The sequence below is a fragment of the Pipra filicauda genome, unplaced genomic scaffold, assembly GCF_003945595.2.
Source record: "Pipra filicauda isolate LSUMZ 115617 unplaced genomic scaffold, ASM394559v2 scaffold235_size1210477_pilon, whole genome shotgun sequence".
Classification (NCBI taxonomy): domain Eukaryota; kingdom Metazoa; phylum Chordata; class Aves; order Passeriformes; family Pipridae; genus Pipra; species Pipra filicauda.
Window position 1 is genome coordinate 955,504 of NW_024104349.1, and position 21,984 is coordinate 977,487.

The window sequence follows — 21,984 nt, forward strand, 5'->3', positions numbered from 1 at the left end:
AAAATCTCTCCATTAGACTGTGGCTGGAAAAGTCCCCCCTCTCTGCTCCAAAGGCCCATCTGCACAGTTGGTGGCCCAAACCAGGGTGTTCCTGATTACTCCTCCCTCCCAAGGGAGATCCAATTCCTACAAGTGTTACGTACTCCACGGAGCAGGTCACGAGCCCCGTGCTCCTCTCCACTCCTCACTCCTGGAAGAGTCCAGACCGGTTTCAAGGGTGGGGAGGTTTATTGGCAAAGTTCACCTCGTGAGTCAGGCTGGTAAAAAAAGAAAACAGAAGTATGTTCCCTCTGCTGTGAGTCATTCCAGCCTTGTCTGGAAAACAAGAACAGCTCAATGGCCACACTGAAATTTCCAAAGATCTCTTCAATGTGTCTCGTACTGTTTTATAACAGTTGCTTCTTTAATCCTTGGGGATGCCAAGTTACAAGGAGAGTCCTTAACATTTCCAGCAGATCCAGCAGCCTAGAGCAGCAGTCTGCTACCATCAGCACAGAGAAGCTGTGGCTGCTCCATCCCTGGAAGAGTTCAAGGCAAGGTTGAAGCAACCTGGTTGAGTGGAAGGTGGCAGGGGGTTGGAATGAGATGATCTTTAAGGTCTCTTCCAACCCAAACCATTCTATGATTCCACATGTCAGGAATCCCTCTCACTGTGCTGATGAATGACCAGAGCAGGCAAGTCATTAAGAGCTACCTGAAACTATCTGTATAACTGAAGTTTAGTACTCAAAAAAGGGGATTCCAGCACACATCAGCTTCCTCTCTTTATTTCAGTGTAATCAGTACACAGCTGCCAGGTTAAAACTTTAACCAGACTAACCCTTTTCTGGTGAGGGGTTGAATTATTTCTGCTTGGTTTGGAACCAAGGCTGGGTGGAAGATTGTGTATGTTACACTAAGGTCACCTGTACAAGAAGAAGCCCAGTGAGGTATTTCTTAAAAATACAACAACTGGTGGTATTTTAACACTACCCCCCCAAATGCAAAGTCTGTATAACTGACACACTCCTTATGCACAAATATGTTACAGTCTGGGTAGGGAATGCACAAGGAACAAGATGAGAGAAGAGGCTGAGTTTAAACATGTCAAAAACAAGGAGAAAATAGAGTTTAGCTTGAAGGTACTTAAGATACTCAATAGAAAACTGCGTCCTTAAAGGAAATAATAAACAATGTCCACTTTAATACATTGCCAAGAAAAGGTATTATCTGACCATGAAATCCTTGTTCTGAGACAGTTTCTAATATTACAAAGCCAGTAGGAAAATTTCCCCCAGGAAAGAATTACACGAATCCAACAGTGCCACAGCTGGTGCTGAGGCAGCTGTTCACACACCAAACTCTGGAGCCTGAGGGTGCAACAGAACCCTCAGAGCATGGACAGAGCATGGAGCAGTGCTCTGGGGAGGGAACAGGCTGGGTCTTACCCCAGAAGGTGCCCTCCCATCAGGAACAGGGCACAGGCACAGCCAGTCTAGTGGGCACCTTGTAATAACAACAAATCATGAGGTAAAGCCAGGACATAAAAGTTTAGAGGTGAGGAGTTTTACAGCCTGAAGGAGACAGGAAATACATGAAATGATACCAACATAAAAGTATTTCGGGTTGCAGTCAGAATTTACAAGCACTGGCTACAGCAGGTATCACCAGAACACAGCCCACTACCAACATACAGCAGTGCTTGGTGCACAACAACTGCACCATAAAACCTTGCAAAACCCATTATCAGATCCATGACTACAGGTACCCCTTCACTCCCAACACAGTTCCAGGGTAGCAGTCTGTGTTCCAGGTACCCTCTGTGGGTTTCTCCCTCATAAAATGTACGTAGTTTGCATTTTAAGCCACTCTTCATTTATCCCCGGAGGGGACAACAGGAGAAAATACAATGAGGTCACTGAACACTTCAGCTGCTGCAAACTTCTGGGCTTTGGTCTTCACTGGAGTGAAGGGAAGTTCAGCATCCAGCATTGGCTGTGGGAGGAATCAGAGTGTGGAGTCACTGCCTGAGGAACAGTTAGTCAGAATCCTGGACCACTGGAAGTACCACGACTTTGCTATGAGGAATTTTACAAGCTTATTTCAAGACATAACATAAGTGAGTACATGTGGTCTGTGTTGAAGACACTCCTTACTTAAATCACTAAGCAGTATTTTAAAGAGGATTTTTCACAAGAAATTCTACACCCAAATTCTATTAACATTTTGAAAGTCTTTGCACACTTCTCCCTGTTGAATCTCACTTCCAGCCCTAAATGTTAAAGTGATTAAAGACAAAAAAAAAGTTGGGACAGACTTGAAAAATTCCAGGAAGAAAGTGGAGGAAAACCAGTCTGTTCATGATGTTAATGAATATCTACAAGGAAATTTGCAAGAAACATAATTTAAAGGATCAATCTGATAAGAATCGGAAGTTATTCTGTTATAAATGTCTTGATTCATCCTACACTCATCATGTGCAATAAGGAATATATCAGTGTGAGCAGGGAGACAGCTGGATTGTGGTTTGTGTTCCCAGTTATATGAATTGCCTTGATAATATCTTTAGGAGTTTAATTTTCTTTGTGCAGTAACTGAATCTGTAGCAAAGGTTAACAGCACTGGAACATGCAGCTTGTCTTAGTCAAATAAACTTGAAGGTCAGCTTACCATATCTAAAGGATTCCTGTCATTGGATGTCAAATCACTACAGGAAACATCTGAAAAATAAGAATATTTCAGTTTTTAAAAGAAGATAGTCTGATGCTGCCAGGGCTGAAAAGAAAAAAAAAAAAAAAGGTATTGCTTTCTGCATCTTAAAAGAAACCACGGGAGGTTTTGCTAACAACACACATAAAACAAGCTGACACTGACTGATTTCAAAGATAATATTTAGATTATCATAAAACCTTAGAATAACCATAAGGCCCCAGCAATCCCACCCAAACCACACTCTGCAGCTCTAAGAAATGCACCTGTTTGATGGATTTTTGGTTCTCCAGACTGAGCAAAGTTTGTCTCTGTGCCGGGATCTTTCTCCGGGCTGCACATGGCAACGTCTTGTCCTTGCTCTGCAGCAGAGAGTTCCATCTCTTCCATGCCATCCATTGCTTTGGATTCACTGCTAGAATTTTCCAGCACCTGAAAAATAGGGATTTTCACTGTCCCCAGCCATGTCATTGTTACGCCAGAACAAATCCACCCATCTAATCTACAGGTTTTATGGACAATTCAGAAGAAACAGAGTTTTAACTCCAGGGACTGTACAAAGCACAGGCAGTGATCCATTTCACATGAACTGTTTCCCAAGCCTGAAAATCCCTTCAAAAGTATAAGGAAGCTCTTCCACAGGAAAGAAGATTCTGAACTTCGAGTGCCAAAAACATTGTGAGGATGTTCCCTGGCGAGACATTTCCTCGAGGAAAACCTGTCAGCAATGCTGACTCCCCAGAGTGACAACACCAACAAGCAGTTTCTCATTTGACTGAGAAAAGATGAAGTAAAAGGCACAAGAAAAAAATCAGTGACCAAGATTTTTATATAAATATATAGTTATTATATATATGGGGATGGGAGGGGCAATGACTGCTGCAGTCACGCACAGATCCAAGCAGGACCAAATAAAAATAAGATACTCCATTTCCAGTGGAAGGTACTAAAGGATGATTAACTCCAAAGCACTGGCTTTCACTGAGTAGCACAGTATCACATAAACTATGGAGGTTGCATTCTTGGTTTTTTAAAATTTTTTTAAGTCTATTAAAGCACAGGTGATGTCACCAAGTCCTCAAGACATTTCAGGACACAGATTTCTGATCCTTGGATCAGTAACACAGTTCTTACTATAATTTAAAGAGAATAGCAGCCCAGTGCTGTGCTGTGGCAGCACGAGGACCAAGAGTGCTGCTGTGTTTAATCATGGTCCCCAAATGCAAAAGCATTTACAAAATTCACACCAGAACAGAGGCAGTGGACTTCACATTGCTTGCCCAGTGCCAAGTGTCCTCATGCAGCAGCCAGGACCTCCCAAAATACAGCTCCAAACTGCAGGTCCCCAAACTGCAGCAGTCCCTACCTGTGTACATCCTGAGAGGGACAAAGCAATACAGAGGATATCTAAGTGAGGATTTGATCAGAAATCCAAGTGTCTGGGGATAATCAACAGACCTTTTTTCTTTGCTGATAATAATAAAGTATTTAAAGCACGTACATGAGCTGTGCATGACTTACCTCATCTCCCTCTGCTCTGCTGGCAACAGGACAGATTTCTTCTTCTGCAACCATGGAAATGCTGGAAGAGAAACCAAAATATTTTCATTCTTCTCAATCATCTTCATCAATCACCTTCAATCATCTTTAGACTCGCCCACCTTATATTACGATTTGTTCTGCAATTGTGCTGGCATGGCTGGCACTGGTGAGTTATATCAAACTTTCTGGGCAAACAATTAACTTCCACCCCAGCAGCAAAATTACATTTGGGCAAAGCTCTTAATATTTGCTTAGGGGAAGGAAAAGTCACAAGGACTTTGCAACCTTCATCACTGCCAAATTGGAATAACATTTAAAGGGTATTAATATCATTACTTTCAGTCAAAACTATACAATTATTTGTACAAGGTTAATTAAAAGCTGCCTTAACGTGCCTACCTTTGTTCAACAACACCATCGGGGAGTTTAGCCAATGGGGGAGTTTTTGCAGTGGGAAATTGGTCCATTCTCAGATTTTGTGGTGTTTGTTTTGCAGTTGCATCCTCAGGGTCACGGAGAGCAGAAGGAGTGTTTGGAAGCAAAGTTCTACGGGATGATCTCGGAGTTGTTTGTTTTCCAGGAGCCCTCTGGGAAGATCTGTGAGGGGTCTTTGAAAGCAAGCCTGAAAAATGTGTTTAATTTTTCATTACTACAGCAGTTTCCAGAAGCTGAAAAGAACTGATCATTATGATTCTAGACAGCAACATGATTGTTTTCTGCTTGCTGAATTGTCTTATGCAAATATTATATTGAAATCTTCTATACCCTGCAAGGAGAAATGGAAATTATTAACTTCCACCTTTCAAATTTGGTAATTTTAATAGAATTAGAAAGGCAAAGATTCAGAACTGATGTTTATAACAGATTCTCTGCTGGAGTTTGCTTAAAGCCAGTGTTGCTCAAAGATTTCAGGAGTTCTCTACTGACAAGAGGTACACAAAAAAAATTGCTAGTTGTCTGATGGGAAGAGGGATCTGCACAAAATAAATAAAGGGGGAATTTAAAGTCAAATTATGAACTAGAAATGGCTCCCAAGGAGCCTGGCTGCACATAGATGTCAATAAGATACTTAAAATGAAGTTTTATTTTGAGCACCTGTTAAACCCCCCAAACTATTAAACAGCTTTTATAGCAAACTGGATTATGTTACAATCTTGTTAACCATGAACAAAGATTATGGGTAGACTTTATTTGCAGCTCTGAAGACAGCACTGCAAGAGGTTTAGTTAAACATAAAAGATCCCAATTCCTGTCTTACAATTAGAGGACATCAGCTGGCACTGACTTTGATGAGGAGGTTTGTCAGCTGAACCTGGGAACACTGAGATTAGAATTTCATTATTAAACTTATGCTGGAAAAAAAATGAACCAGCTATTTCACCCCTCTGTCTAAGCAGGGATTTCATGCTGCCATAATCACTCAAATCAGCACATTCATGTACAACAATTTACTTTGGGGCCCTGATGTAATTAGTCACTGGTTGAAATACTGTATCCAGCACTGGAAATCCTCTGTGCACCCTGGACTTGTATCCAGCATAAACAGCCCAATTCCTCCCCAGTGAAATGCATTAAACCCTCTTCAGCACTTGCAGGTCACAGAAATCATGATTAAGTTCCACCCACCTGAAAAGTTTTTCACAGGGCTTTCAACTCTGAAAAATCCCGCTTCAAAAACCACTTTTTCTGCTTGTGGCAGCGTCCCCTGATGTGCACCATCAGCAGCTCCCTCACACTTCATTTTCTCCCTCATGGCTGCCTTTACAGAAGCCAGGCGGCTCCGGGCAGCAGCTCTTGCAGCTGCTTCCAGCTTTGCTTTAGGCACTCCACCTGGAACAGCCTTTTTCTGGAATGGTAAGAAAGGCCAGGTCACACCTGGAAGCTTTGGATAGAAGCAATTACACATGAACACCTGCAGAGCTGCTGGTCCCACAGAGAGCACCAGGAAAAAGGAGGCTCAGGGGGGGCCTTTTGCTCTCCACAACTCCCCGACAGGAGGGTGGAGCCGGGCAGGGGGTTGGTTTCTTCACCCGCGTAACAAGTGACAGGATGAGAGGAACTGGGCTTAATTTGCACCAGGGGAGGTTTAGATTGGATATTGGGAAAAAGTTCTTCACTGAAAGGGTTGTCCAGCCCTGGCACAGCTGCCCAGGCAGGGGTGGAGTCCCCATCCCTGCAGGGATTTAAAAGCCGTGTGGATGTGACGCTTGGGGTCAGTGGCGGCCTTGGCAGTGCCGGGGGAACAGTTGGACTTGATGGTCTTAGAGGGCTTTTCCAACCTCAACAATTCTATGCATCGAGGTCTCTGCTCACCTCCAGACTCTCTTGGACTGCCAACCAGCTGTTAAGGTTAGTCTGTGATGACAATATTGAGAATTTTTTTTCAAACTGAGTCTGCAGTTCAGAAACACCCCATACGACTCTTGTTCCCAACAAATCCAGGAAGATATTGGAAACACTGGGATGCAGGGACTCCTAGTGGCAGGGACATAACGCAGCCACAGGACAGATTCCAGGCAGGCAGTGAAGTCTTTCCTGGCATTCAGTTTTTCAAAGGAATTTTTGTTTTGTACCACCTGTAGGGTTCTGGCATTTATGGGCAGCTCCCACAGACCACAATCCCTCCAGTTTCCCATGCCTGGAGTTTCTTATCAGCCTTTGTATCACTTTTATGATCAATTAAGCAAGCTCCAGGAACTGGACAGGGTTTAGGCAATGCAAATGTAACTTGCTTCAGTCAGAAGCAATTAAATATTGCAAAGCAAAGAGCAGATAAAACAACTCATTTTGCAATAAGCAATAACTTATTTTGGATTGTGTCAGATCCATTTGTGCTTAGAGAAGTAGCAGTTTAAAGCCACCCATGGTGTTGGCTTGCTGGGATACCATGATAATTTAGCATTCCCTGCTTAAAACTTGCAGTCACTCCCAAATTTCCATGTGGTTTCCTTTTTAGTTAAGTCAGTGTCAATGCCAGTGGCCCAGATAAAGTGTAAGGGTAGGTTTATATCCTAAATTTACCAGGTTTATCTTAGTAGCATAGAATCTAATGACTCAAAAAAAGTCATTGTTAATTCTTAGTTCCAATCTTCCCAGCCAAAAGAGGAAACTAGCACTACAAACACCAACTGACACAAGTGCATGTGGGAGATGCAAGGGAGAAAGGTGCATCCTGACAGGGATCTCACTGAATATTTGAATTTTAACATCTAAAGAAGCCCTACAAGACGTGCTTTAGGGGCTATTCATACCTTGACAACTGCTTGGCTTGGGACATCAAGTGGCTGCCACTCGTTGTCTTGAAGCTTCTTCAGATTATCAAATTTTTTATTCACGTCTTCAATCTATTGGAAAGCCCAGAAAAAGTCCAGGTTTCATGTTCCAGACTTACCAGGCTTGTAGCAGAACAGTGCCTCATAAAATCAGATCAGAGTTTCGAGCATAGTTAATGCATTCAAGTACTTTTGATTTAAACACAGAAGCCAATTAAGCCACCAACTGATGGGAAGTATTAACTGTTCTCCTACAGTTGACATGAAGGTCACACCACCTACACAACCTTCAGTTTGGAAGGCAAGCCTGCTCTCACTTCTGTAGCTTGAAGGTTCATAGGGGAAGTCTAGAATTGTTTGGTTTAAGATTTAAAATGAAGGAGCTGGTTCTGGTTTACACCCTGTTTTCACCCTGAATCCAAGCCCTTTGACAATGGTCACATTTAAAGAAAGCAAAAGAACACATTGCACAATAGTCTTTATCCCAACAAGCACAGTTTCCAAACTGCGGGAAACAGTATCTCACATATCTCTGAAGAAGAAGATCAAATCTTTCCACAGGGAATTCAAAAGCTATGACCAGGACCATAACAAATCCATCTTTGCATTTAATTTAACAAGTTACAAATTCCTTTGTTGAATGCTGATTTACAAATACTGTTGAGAGCCCTTTTGATAATTTAGAATATTATATTTCTTTCTGAAATCAATGAAGGCATCAACAGAGGAAAAGAGATGAAGGTTTTCTACCACCTAAGCTCACCCCTAAATAGGGTTCTTGCAGTTTCTGCATTATTCTCATACTGAAGCATGGAATCCCTACTTTTCAGGTGAGCTCCAGGAATTTTCCAAAATCTCCCAGCTTTTGGTCCAGATAGACACTGACTGTAGCCTCATTCCAAACCAGAATAAAATTTGGCTACACACCTTCATTCCAGAGACAGACAAGATACACAGGCCACAAGAAGACACAACAAAAGAACTAGTCCATGAATCATAAATCAGAGTAGACCCAGCTGCTATTATTCATTGTCAGAAAGTGTTAAACAAGGATCTGCATTTTTTACATTAAAAAATAAAAAAGATTCTGAATATTAAAATAGTTTCAATCCACGGTTTGTAAATAACTCCATCAGTTTTATTCTAGTGGGTCAACATGCAAGTACATACCTGAAAATTAATCATATCCCAAAATCCATCCAGGTCTGTACACTTTGTTTCTTTTTCACCTTGTTTAAATTCACAATTATCAACCAGCCCTTCAAACTGTTTGAACCTTTCTTCTATCAGCAGTCTTGTCTGACCAATTGTGGTGTGAATCAGGTCTTTAGCTTTAGCAACAGGAAAAAAAAAAAAGAGCATCTTGGAATAATCCCTCCTTTCACAATTGATTTAAATCAAGTATTTTAAGAGTCTGGAATTTGTTTGTGGTTTGAACTATGTTCCTCTATTGCAAACCTGCAGTATAATTCAGATGGAGCATCCCTACCCACTGACCTGGTCTAAACTTGCTTCTTTCAAAAAAATCTCTAAGCATTAATGAGTCACCTTCATTTTCCCAGATAAGGGCACTTATTCTGCGTTAAAAACTAATCTTATTTAAAAAAAAAAAATCAGCTTGGTTAGAGTTCATGCATTTAAATACACTCCAAACTGACAACAGAACAACTGTTTTGATATGCACTTTGTTCACGTCATCAATCACCATCACATCACGTGCTACACAAATTTTAGCAGTAGCAGACCATGACTTTTTGTCTCGAGGCAGACACAGCTCTAAACTTCATCCAATACAGCTTTTATTAAGTGCTGCAGACAGTGCTATTTATCAAGTAACAGACACATGTACTTCCCTCTGTCCCCTTCAGTTCCCACAACACCCCTTTTAGGGCCTATTGCAGCTCACTCTTACCATCCTCTGGAATGTCCAGCTCGAGGTTTCCATCCCACTGGAGGCACTGAGAGAGCAGCCTCTCTGTCTGAGTCCGAAGAATGTTTCTGAAAATAAAGGGATACAGAAAAAACAACGTTTTGGAGAATTTCCTGATTTGTGGCTGTTAATGGTGACTATCCTTTTGCTTTCAGAGAAGCCACAGTCTTTGAGCAGAAGTCATTAGATTGCTTTATTTTGCTGACTGGCTCAGAGGTAATTTCTTTTTTTACTGTTCCTTTGGACAAGGTGTTAAGTCTCCAGAATTTTCTATTCTTTCCTTGCACTAACAGTACAAAAGGGAAGACAAGAAGGTGTGCCTGCTCAGGTCACTGCTGACAGACACCCATCACCACTAAATCAAGCTGATCTTTACAAGCTGTCTCGTTACTCCTGTTAAGGACCTTCAAATGGACATCAGGGAAGTGAAACAAGTGAACCCAAACCTGAAATAGGGCACATCGTGCTCTTGCTCTCCTGTATCATCTGACTTCCCTTCAAGTGCTGTTGAGACAGGAGTTGTTTCATTTGATCTCTGAGTGGAAGTTTTCTCATCTGATTCACCTGCTGAAAAATAAGGAAGGAATTTATTCAGAATCCAGTGATAATTAAAAACATTGGAACAAAAAAACTAAGCGTGAGCTTCCCTACCTTCTTCTCCTTCCAAACTTGTGGTCATTTGCTTTTCTTGAATGCCTCTAACAGAAGGTAGAATTCGACTTCTTAAATTAGGATTTTGTGCTTTAGTTTCACTGGATTTTTCATTTTTTTTGCTGCAAAGAAACAAAAGTACATTTAGAGCTAAGACACATTGAGAAGCTCGTATCAAATATGGCCAAATCCACCAAAATGCAGTTTAGAAGGCAATCCTCCACCCAACACTAGAGAATTCAAGCAAATCTTATTAAAATTAATAAATCTGTGCAGAGGGGTATAGGGCAGAGGCCCTGATAGCTGCTTCTAAAGCACGGACAGAATTAAGGATTATATCCATATTTGCTGCTGTATTAAGTCCACATTTAACCAGTGAGACCAACCATGATGATCAGGTGCTACAACCCCACAACAGCTTGTTCCACAGTGAAGCTCACACAAATCTTTTCTCGTGTCAACACACAGAGAGGTTGACTTGCATTTTAGGCCCCTTAGGAAGAAAAAAAAAAAATCTTACACTGGAGATTTTGAGAAATTCCAGAAAGCAGTGGGTGTCAAGAAAGCCTTTGCACTTGAAGGAGTCATGGGTTTAACTTTGTAGTTCGCTAATTCGCTCGGTGGCTGAAACACAAAGTTCCCGGGTGCAAAAGAGCACGTTTTGGGTCTCCCTGGAGCAGAATTGTTGTTTTCCACTGAGGTTTTTTCTTGCTCCAGTTCTACTGGTGTTGAATGTTTGGAATCAGCTGCAGGACCTTTCGCCCCTGGATCCACCTGAGCATTTTTCTCCGCTTCACGTTTAGAAGGAATTACCTGTAACAGCATAAATAGACAAATCAAATTATCACATCAATCGTTTGCTATAGGAAATTATAACATGAATTATAACATGACTGTCTGAAAGCCATCAAGAAGGGAACAGTTTCAGGTAGGTCACCTTCTACAACAGCACACCTCCACAGAAGTGAAGATTTACCAACATTTTTGACACCTGCAAATCATTCTAGAGACAGGAGTAGCACTTCTCTACAAGGAATGCAACAATCCACTCAAGGGGCTAAAGCAGAACAACCTCACCTACCAAAACAATAATTACAATTAGCAAATGCTTGCTCCCACTGCTAAAAAAAATGCTTTAAGGTGATAAACTCCTCAAGAGGAGAATTACTGGCTCCAAATCCAACTAGCCTGTTGAATAATCACACTTTACCCACATACTGCAATCCAAAGGCTGAAAAACAAGCTGAAATAGGCTGATAGCTGAGGAATGCAGCCCAAGACAAGTGCAGTTGGGAACACAGAATGCCATTAGAGGAGAAAAAAATTAAACAGTAAGTTGAATCCACGTTCTTCTGAGATGTGTGGACAGACAGTCACACAGAACACACTTCTGAGACACCCAATTGAGAGACTGGTAGCCCAAACCAGCCAAAAGAACTTTGTTTCTGAAGAAAATAGGCATCTTCAATCCATTGAAAGTCTTGTTTTACTTCAGTGACCTCTGGTAGGAATTTAAACCTTGAATTCTGCTTTGAACACACTTTTTCAGAGGAGATGACTTTGTGGTTGCAGCAAGTTTACCAACTGGCAGGGACTCCTGCCTGGGAAGAGGTACTTGTCTAAGGAAGATATAAGTGCTCTTACCTCCTGTTTGTGTGTGATTGCACAATTTCAAGAGAACACTAGAGCACACACAGGTGCAGTTATGGAAACAGGAACAGAGATGGGACATGTGAGAGGGAACAGTGGAGTGCAAGGAAGGAGAAAAATCATTGATAGAGGCAGAAACATTGTCATAGTGATGACACCAGGAACCACAATGACTGCCTTGAGTTATAAATCTTGTCTGCCTTGCAGAGAATAGCATTTCAGCTTTATTTTTTGGTGGTTCAAAACCTAAAAATGTGTTTATTTCTTAGCTTCTAGAGTCTCAGACTGTTACCCAAGAAGGAAAGGATTCAAGGCATGCTTCAAAAAGGAATCAACTGCACAAAATTCACAACTGCTTGATTAAATCAGCAAGAGAGTCTTTTTTTTTTTTTACTAGTTAAAACATCGAATGTGAGATATGCCATGTAAGAACTTGTCTATTTTAAATCATTGTCCAGATCTTGATTAGTAGTCAAGTCATTCATCAATCACATCCACATACATGGTGGGATTCTTGGCATTGTGCTGTGCAGGGCCAGGAGATGGACTCTGATGATCCCTGTGGGTCCCTCCCAACTGATGGTACTCTATAATTCTATATAAGCACTAAATTTGAGCTTAATTTTCAAAATATGGCAGTATAAATACATACAGCTTCTTCCCAAAATCTAGCTTATTAGTGAATTTATTACGTCTATGCTTGAACATTTACTTCAGCTACAGTGACACTGACTGTTATTGGCTCTTAAATCAGTTTTACTGCTTTTCCATTTCAGATATTAAACAACCTACCTTCGTGGTATCAGGTCTGACAGCTTGCTTCTGCTTCCCTACATTTGTTGTCTTTCTCTGTGACTGGTTACCTAGAACAAGAGAAACTCCCAGAGGTCAAAAAGGCACCTGATTAAGGTAAATCTTCCACCAAAAGACTGCCATAAAAATCCAATTGCTAAAGACAGGGAGAGATTGCTTTTCTTCTTAAGTGGGAGGTGGCTGGAGGGAAGAAAGAACATTGCAAAAGTTCATTCAAAAGAAAACCTGGCCCAGGATTTAATAGTCTAGTAATAGAGATGCATCATCAAGAAAGGCAAACATTTATTAAGTCATTAGTCTTTAGATGTTGTCATATACTAAATATAAAAGTTACTTTATTTCCTCAAAGGTTGAAGAGAGAATGTCAGGCCAATTCAAGCTCAGATTTTTAATTTCTATATGGATTTCTGTTGGTGAATTAAATTCTAGTAAACAGGCAAACATGGACAAAGAGCAATTCCTGACCTGAGGAACAAAGGCTCTCCTCTCACCCAGAGGTATCTGTTCCTGATCCCACATTTAATAATCATATGCTCATAAACAGCAATACACCAAAGTGGCAAATCTTGACCAGTTTTGGCTTTGTTCTGTGAGTCTGTAATTACCATGGGGACACTGATGCTCCACAGTGATGGATTTTATGGGAAACTGTCCAATGCTGGTTTCAACATCTTGGTTTAAATATTGGAAGAGAGTTCCAGATGACAGTCTAAGTGATAGACTGTTCAGTCCTTTTCTTACATGACAATTTGGCAAGATTTAGGCACAGCCTAAGTACAGTTGAGCCACACAACTCAGTGCCTCACTTACCTGCAGTAGCAGCAGTAGCTGTTGGTTTCAGCACCTGCCTGGCTGCAGAGGCAGCTGCTCTGGTGATCCTCACATTTGAGGCTGGCTGGGCTGCAGTCTGCAACACTGTAAGAGACAATAATTCCAGAGGTTTCAGGAAGCTGCACTCAAGTAATAACTGAAAGTTCAAATTTTGAAGAAATCAGAAAAGTGCACAAGTAATTATCAGTTGCATTGGTTTGCCAGAATGAGCAGGGCTGGGGGTTTTTGTCCTTCTCCACGTTCCCTGCAATCAGAGTCAATGCCATCCCTGTTGTACAGATGAAGCTTTCTAGAACAATACCTTTGCCATGGTTATTTGCACAGCTGGAAGCTTAAGCAAACCATCAGTGTAACAAAGTGATGCCCTGGCTATTATACAACACATTTCCAAAGTCAGAATTTAATGTAAGCTAACAAAGCATTCTTAAGACTAATTGCCTCTGAAATACTTTATAAAATATGAGAAGTTCATGCACCACATTACCCATCTTAATAATTTTCATCTTTGTATTTTAGTACTGTTTTTAATAGCCTTTAAAAATGACAGCATTTTCCTGCACAGAAAAATTTCATGGGGGCTCTCTATTCCATACTCTGCCTTCCTGCATTTGCCTGAAATCCAGTAGCCCCACTTGGTTACTGTTATTCATGTCTTTAATGTCCAGCTGCCATTCTGCAGAAGCTAAAATGACAAGTTGGGGAAAAAAATTACTAGATAAATAATTATAACATTTGATTTATCAAACATTCACTTCACAAACGTTTTTATACTGGTGTTTCATAGAATCACAGAATGGTTTGAGCTGGAAGGGACATTAAAGATCATCTCGTTAAATACATATATTGCATATCCTTGATTCAGCACAAAAGGAATAATCAATTCTAGCGGATGACAATTTTTCCAAATTTAAACATTTTAATTGTTATAACAAACAGTGATAATAGATCTTTTCAGTGTTCACTGAAGGCACTACTGAAATTTATTTAAATAAAGGTCTGCTGCTTGCTGACTTAATTAGATTAATGATGTGAAAGTCATTTCACTCTGAATTAGTGAATATCTTGCATTAACATCAATATTCCACATGACTTGGCTGTATCTACTTAAGGCACAGATATCACTGGGCTGTGAGGAAGAATTTCTAATCAAAGCTACTCCCCTAAAGGTGGCATGGATTTTTTTAGCTGTTCTTTCTTTAAGAAATATATTTAAGTGTCACACAGAAAGTGACAGAAACAGAAAGGACTGTTTCAAAACACAAAAATGTAAGATTGTACTTGTCGTTTTCTGAAGAAGACAATCACACATTCACTCAGTTGCCCTGGTGTGCACCAGCAGTTTGGGCTCCAGGCTCCAACATCTTATGCTGATGTGCTTTACCAGCAGGCTGTCCTTTTCCAAACCTTTTCCAATGCTGAATTACACAAGTATTTTCACTGAGAGGTCTGACATCACTGTACAGATGCATCTGTCTTCAGTACAGACAGAAGACAGATCTTAGTGAAAATATTTACAGCTCATACAAACAGCTATTTTTCAGGCTATCCACAATACCAAGGAAAAATAGTGCTTTCCTTATGTCAGCTACTTTCCAGATAAAGTCTCTTGCTCTTCTGTGACAGCAGCAGTTGCTACCTGTGATATTCCTCTCAGAGGCAAACAGAAAGCTCTGCACAGCTCCAGGAGCTAAGGCAGCTGGCAATCATGCAATCCTACCCACTGACCTGTTTCTTTTCCCTCTCCTGGGGTGAATAATCAGTAACCAGGAATGCCAGTACCCTGCATTCCATTCCCCCCAGCCTATGGAGGCAACAAGCACATGAGATCCCTGGATGATCTGCCAGCTGCCACCCTTGTCACAGCTGGTAGGAATGGCCATCCTCGAAAACTCCTCATTTCCTACACCCAAAACCAAACCAGCAGCATCCTTTCACAGGCTCAGATGTAGGGATCATGCTACTTCCACACCTTTCTCTTTCTCAGCCCCTTTGGCTGTGCCCATCTGTTTACGTCCTGCTTGTGTGGGGCGCGCGCTCTGCCCGTGGGCACTGACCTACAAGGAAAAAAAAACAAACAACATTCCTTCATGAAATATCAGATTTCCAGAAATTCAGCAGCCCAATTTCCTTCCTCATCTCTCTATTCTAGCTCACAGTAAAACAGGAAGTCAAATAATTTGGCACAGAGGGCTTTAAAAGGCAAAGAGACACTATTGATAACTAAACCAGATTGGTTTAGACATGTGTTAACATCCATTATCCAACTAGTTAAGAAATTGTCAGAAAAAGAATGAAGAAAAATATTTAAAATATTTATTATGAGATGAAGTGCCAATTACTGCCACATCTCAGTACACATTGTGTTTCAAAAATCAATTTAAAAAAAAAATAAATCAATATTAACTCAGTTGTCCCTTTGTAAAGTTATGGCTGGAATTCCTTCAAATACACTGAAGTTTTGTAAGGCAAGATTCAAAATGCAGCTTCTTTTACAGATTCCTGCTGGTGAAATTCCTCGCCAGAACCCACTTTTTTTATAAAATTAATAGCACAAGGGACTGCCATGCTTCACAGTAAAAATAAAAATTACTTTAGTGCTGGCATGTGTGAAGAATTAACTGATTCTTACAATCTGTGTTCGTGACAGTTTGTGCATTCAAGGGGGATTGCACTGGGTTCCCCAAGCCAAAACCAAAGTCTGTAACTTCAGTCTCATCACCACCTCTACACATTTGCAGTCCTTGCTGGCTACAGTATCTTGAAAAATTTGATTGAAAAACTGATCCAGAACTTGTAAAGATACAACCCTAAGTTATGGTCTGAAATGGCATGCTTCTCTCTAAATTTATTCACTGAGGTTTATATATATATATATATATATAAAAATCAAACCGTAGAGGACTTAGGTGCTGTTGGTATCAGAGTTGGTATCAGAGATTTTCCTTCTTGGATCTTGGCCCTTGATCGTGTCATCCTTCCAGAGAAAGCAGGAGCTGCCTGGAAACAGCCCCAGGGAAACAAGGGTTAATATACTCCTTTCCCCTCTCATCACTGTGAGAGTGAGCAAGAGGCATAAACATGGAAAAAACAATATGTCCATGCAAAATGGGTCAAGTGTGTAACCTGAAAAACTTTCAAAGTCAAGTGGACTAGAGAGGAGCAAGTTACTAGTTCTAAAATAAATTAGTTGTTTCATTTGTGGATGAATCATTCCAGTTTTTGAACTGAACAGAGTCATAAATACAAAAACCCACATATTGCTAGTATTTCTGGTTTTGTTTTAAAAAAATGAGCCAAATGACTCCTTCATTGTTCCTTCTCATAACAGAAATATCAGTGAAGCACTTTCAAAACAAACTGTTTATTTGGAATAGCCCACAGATTTTGTACACAAGCAGAAGTTCCAGCAGAGTTTACCGATGTAATTAACTCAGATATTAAATATTACTCTTCTCACCTTCTCTTTTGGCTTTGCTACCGCTGGATCCTCAGGTGCAAGTGCAAGAAACCCAGGTGCAGCTGGTTTGTACAACCCAACTTTGAACACTCCCTTCTTGGCTTTCTCCCTCTGCTCCACCAGCTTGCGAAGCTCCTTCTGTTCTTTGTAGCGCTGGAGCATCTCCCTGCGCTCGTTCATCCTCTTGGTGGCTGCACTTACAGGTTGTTCTGGAGCAAAGAGGGAAGGCAGACGAGTCTTAAAACCATGAAGGTATTTTTGAGCCAACAATAAGCAAGTCAGGAACTCGCGATAAATTTTTCCAAGCTGGAAGAGGAACATCTTAAGTCAAAGAGCAGAAAACTGTCTGGAGTCTCTGAATTTTTTGAACTTTAGGTCAGCTTTGGATACTGAAGTCTGTCTCTGGCTGAGAATAAATGAGGCAGAAATTATATGAAATAGTAAAATCTTAAGATGATGCCAAACTTGAATTTTACGCCTACCTGAAAAATTGATATCCACTTAAAGCTGAAATTTATTAAAGATAAATTTATTAAATTTCATACTTGATATTATTAAATACAAACTGCACTTATCTACCAATAAGGGACTATCCCCCAATAATCTTCTGTTATCAAAATATCGAAGGTAAAAATATTTTTAAAGAACTCTGTTAACTTTTTTAAAGATTAACTTAATTTCTTAGAACACAAGCATTCAGGAGAGCCAGGGAGGCAAAATTCAGTATATATGCAGGCCCGATTTTCTGAGGGGAAAGAGGAGTTGTCAAAACCTAGCGATTTTTAAAATAAAAAAATTATGCTATGCATTTACCCATTACTAATTGTATATATAATTATAACGTACAATTGCCCATTTCTAAGCACAGTTCAAGGACGTGACAGACACCAGCTGTACGTTAAATGAGATTTTAGGTCAGAGCTTTTCACATCTTGAAGGACAAAGCAATCATTAAGAGACTTCCCACTGAGTATTAATAGCAAAATGCATTTTTCCTTTAGCTGCTCCAGCCAAATCAGAGTAAAACCTCACTCGCACCACCAGAGCAGGGAAGAGGATACACCTGTATCAAGATTTTATTTTCTTGATTTTAACAGTTGGAAGGACTGGTAGTCACAGGGTTTTAAATCTTAAACCTTTTCTTCAAATTAAAATGTTGACTGCAACTAGGTCCGTTTGATAATGTTATTAAATCAACTTAAAGACATTTTTAACAAAGGTCTATAACGAGCCTTTACTTTGTTTTACGCCGCTGCTCTCTTGGGAGCACGTTTCCCTTGTTTCCTTGAGTTCAGAAATTCCCTTCTCTTTGGAGGGCTGAACATTGAGATCTGCCAGCCCGAACTGCCGGCCCTTCTCAAACTGCTTGTGCCTGTTCTCCTTCTGAAGGGTCGATCTCCTGCGGGCAACTTTGGCTCTCAGGGCTTCCGTGCTCAAATCCCTCTTGTATCGACTGGCAAACTGGGAGGTAGCAGCCATCCTGAGGACCTGAGAGAAAGACCACAATGATTAGGGATAAACTGTCACGTTTTCTTTTCTTTTTCATAAAAGTTTTAACACTACAAGCAAAGCCCCAAGTTCTTTGTTTCTGTACGTGTACCAGAAAAAAACACTCAGATTATAATTTCAGCAATGACCCTTTCGGTAATTTCTCGTTATTTTATTAATTCCAGGGGCTACTTCGGTTGTTGAGTGGTCAACAAGCCTGACACAAAATTAGGAGGGGACACTGCAGCCCTGCCTGGGATTGGCCAGCAGGTCTGTTCTCACCACAGCTGTTTTCCACGTTAAGGAGATGAGGGAGAAGATGACCACGACAAGGCTGTAGGACAATACTTGGAAGCAAGTTGGAAGTTGCCACTGAGCATTTGGATTACACCCTATCTGATGGCAAGGAATTTTTGTCCTGCATCAGAGTACTTGGCACCATTCCCCAACTGAGTTTCCAGGATGTAACTGTAATACAATAGTGGTTATTTCAAGCAGGATTTCTCCCTACTTTTTTAACCTGAGGGAGACTTAAGGCAAATGTCAGTTGGTTTGTACATGCTGTGCTAATAGTACCTAAAGGGGCTGCAGGAGAGCTGGAGAGGGGCTTTGGATAAGGGAGAAGGCAGGGTTATATGGGATAATAGGAAAAAAATGTTTGCTCTGAGGGTGGAGAGGCCCTGACATCTGTTTCCCAGAGAATCTGTGGCTGCCCAATCCCTGGAATTGTTCCAGGCGAGGCTGGACACCTTCCCAGGGGCTTGGAGCAACCTGGGATAGTGAAAGATGTCCTTGCCCATGGGAGGGGGTTGGAACTGGATGGGCTTTAAGGTCCCTTCCAACCCAAACCGTTCTGGGATTCTATCATTCCCTGCATCCCACTGAACCCTGTCTTGCTGAGGGTTTTCCACCTCAAGCAGGGTCTTTCAGACATCTCATCTTCCACCATTTCCAGGAAACAGCTCTACAGTAAGCAGGGTGATAGAGCTAAACTAAATACCCAACAGTTACTAATTTATTGATAAATTGGTCATTTACTGAGGTTCTTTATTTCAAGACAGCAAGCTCTGATTAAACTAAAGGAATGATCAGTGAACTGGACTGAAAAGATCAGCCTTGACAACTGGTATAGGAGATTTCTTGAAGTCCATCATGAACAACTGATCTACACCTCAGTAAGAAATCCTGCATAAAAATTAAACCAAAACTTGAAGAAGGCAAATATAATATAAGCAGAGACACAGAGAGAGCTTCCCACAAAGGTATTCCCAACTCACTTCTCAGGTCAGTAAAAGCAATGCAGGAAGTTACCAATGATCTCTCATTAAAAATGTACGACATGCTCAATATCTTAGTTATATTTAGAACAAACATACCTGTCTCTTCTCTCCAGGTTACTGTTCCCGTGTGGTACCTCGCCCAAACTGGAGCCTAGAAGATTAGTTGGGATTTAAATTGGCATAAATTCAAATAAAGACCGTTATCAGGAATGGGACAGAAGGCTTATACAAAAGATTTGTGAGTGACTAACATATAACCACCGAACGCTAAAGCTGAAAATTTATTTTTAAAAATAAAAGCGAGGGAAAAGAGCTGCTTTTGACCAGCAACACCACAAGAACTAAAGGGCAATAATAACTGGATAGTAATAATAGATATAAAAACATTTAGGTGCTCAGTTTGCACTTTTAGCGCGAACAGCGAGAAAACAGAGCAGGCAGAGAAAACACCGCTATGTTTAATCGCAGCAAGTTTAACGCTGAATAAGGCCTGGACTCAGCAGTTTCGGGACGGACCCCGGGGGTCGGGACGAGTTGCCGGGCACCCCCAGACCCCGCTGTGAGGGGTCGCCAACAGGACTGTCCCCTCAGCGCCTCAAGGCGTTCCCAGCCCAGCTCATCGGGGAGGCACCGCCACCACAGCCCCCTCCTCAGGCACGACCCCCCCCCCCCCGCCGCGGGGCCCGTCACGAAGCCCATTCCCAGGGCCTTAAAGTCCTTTTAGGGCCCCCAAATCCCCCCGAGACCCCTCGGATTCCGCCCCCTCGGATTCCGCCCCCCCCGCCCCGTCCCCTCCATTACCTGCACGTCCCTCACCCCCTGCGCGCGCCGCCCCGCCTCGCTTTCAAATCTCACCCGCCAACGCTCATTGGCCACTCCCGGCCCGCCCGCCCGCCCGCGACCTCCAATCGGCCGTTGATGGGTAGCACCCACATCCCGAAGCGGGACGCTTATTGGCCCCCCGTTTGGCTGCCGTTTAATTTTCATTGGCTGCTCCCAGCGTTTCCCCGCCCTCGCTTGCCGCTCATTGGCTGGCGGGGTGAGGGAGGTGAAGACGCTGAGCGCGCGGGGGCGAGGTCTGGCCTTGAGGCCCCGCCCGGCGCAGGGAGGGGGCACGCCAAGATGGCCGTGGGGGGCAGCTTATTTCGCGGGTTCCCTGTGCCTCGGTGGTTCCCTATACCCGGGGGTTACCTGGCTACGGGGATTACTTGGCCCCAGGGGTCACCTGGCGGTGGTCCGGGTCACGGAGCCCTCACTCCCCACCGCGACCCAGGGACGGTGTGATGAGCCCCCAGACCTCGTGCTGCCTTCCCGTCACCCACAGAATCACGGACCGGGTGAGGCTGGAAGGGACCACAGTGGGTCGTCTGGTCCCCCCCTCCCTGCTCAAGCAGGTTCATCCCAGAGCACATGGTACGGGGTTGTGTCCAAACGGTTCTGGAATATCTCCAGTGGGGGAGACTCTACACCCTCTCTGGGCAGTGTGTTCAGTGCTTGGTCACCCACACGATAAAGTTCTTCCTCATATTCAGGTATAACTTCCAGTGCATCAGTTTCTGCCCATTGCCTCTTTTATTACTTCGCATCACAGAGCGGAGCCTGGTCCATCTTCTGGCACCCCTTCTTTAGATATTTATACTTGTTGATGAGGTCCCCTCAGTCATCTCAAGGCTGAACAGGCCCAGTTCCCTCAGCCTTTCCTCCTAAGAGAGGTTCCAGTCCTTTAATCATCCTCATTGCCCTCCCCTGGTCCCGCTCCAGGAGTTCCACGTCTTTCTTGCACTGAGGAGCCCAGAAGGTCCATGTCCACACCTCAGTGACTGCTGTGCTGCCTCCTGAGGAGCCAGAGACAGGTTTCCACAGGCCTCAAAGCATCACAAACACATTTTTAAAGGGTTTTCATTAAAGACCCTTTATTTCCTCCTGTACCACATCGTACTGACCCTGCAGCTTCGCTGGGGTGGGTTGTGCTTATCATCACTCAGCTACTGGACAGTTCTGCATTTGTTTTAAAATGATAACGTGTGAAACTAAAATGCTAATGGGGGAACCATCCGCTTGGTGGCACTGCAAAAATGTGGACGGCGTTGGGATAAAAGAAGTGCTGGCAAACGGGAAACTGCTGAGCAGCAGGAGCGATGGTCAGCGCCAGAGGACAGCCATGCCCTTCCGACAGCCTGAAAATGCGGGACCTCCGCCTGGAGTTACAGAAATATATCAGTAATTCTGCCTATAAACACGATTTTAGTACAGCAGTAAATGGATTAAAGGCCATTCTGTCAGAGCACAGAGCTGTTTCCCCACGGCAGTGATTACTGGAAAGTCAGTGTCTCTGCACATCCCAGGCTGCAGTAGTTGGAGAAATGTTACCCCCTGTTTCTG

The 21,984-nt window shown here is 42.4% G+C and overlaps 1 protein-coding gene across 3 annotated transcripts; it reads right to left on the reverse strand.

Annotated features, from left to right (window-relative positions):
* Positions 1 to 751: 751 nt before the first annotated feature.
* DLGAP5 (DLG associated protein 5) lies at positions 752 to 20,436 on the reverse strand. Of its 3 annotated transcripts, XM_039381661.1 has the most exons (20): positions 20,404 to 20,436; positions 19,699 to 19,753; positions 18,073 to 18,322; positions 16,835 to 17,043; positions 16,270 to 16,374; positions 15,347 to 15,431; positions 13,357 to 13,461; positions 12,526 to 12,596; positions 10,604 to 10,896; positions 10,084 to 10,205; positions 9,879 to 9,999; positions 9,415 to 9,500; positions 8,673 to 8,833; positions 7,482 to 7,574; positions 5,857 to 6,076; positions 4,630 to 4,852; positions 4,210 to 4,270; positions 2,955 to 3,120; positions 2,650 to 2,699; positions 752 to 1,974 (listed from the first exon to the last, which is right to left on the reverse strand). In XM_039381661.1, exons 3-20 carry the CDS (start codon positions 18,311 to 18,313, stop codon positions 1,852 to 1,854), a joined length of 2,535 nt encoding a protein of 844 aa, XP_039237595.1. In that variant the 5' UTR covers positions 18,314 to 18,322; positions 19,699 to 19,753; positions 20,404 to 20,436; the 3' UTR covers positions 752 to 1,851. The 3 variants fall into 3 exon arrangements, with proteins under 3 accessions (XP_039237595.1, XP_027580198.2, XP_027580197.2); XM_027724397.2 differs by lacking the exon at positions 20,404 to 20,436 and having other exon boundaries at positions 9,879 to 9,996; positions 19,699 to 20,074; XM_027724396.2 differs by lacking the exon at positions 20,404 to 20,436 and having other exon boundaries at positions 19,699 to 20,073.
* Between the last annotated feature and the right edge of the window lie 1,548 nt (positions 20,437 to 21,984).

Coding starts and splice junctions, on each gene's coding strand:
- DLGAP5 (XM_039381661.1), bottom strand. CDS start 18,313: ATGGCTGCTACCTCCCAGTTTGCCAGTCGATACAAGAGGGATTTGAGC. Junction 10,897..12,525: donor TCAGACCTGATACCACGAAG/GTAGGTTGTTTA, acceptor ATGCTGTTACAG/GTAATTCCTTCTAAACGTGA. Junction 2,700..2,954: donor ACCAAAAATCCATCAAACAG/GTGCATTTCTTA, acceptor CTTATTTTTCAG/ATGTTTCCTGTAGTGATTTG.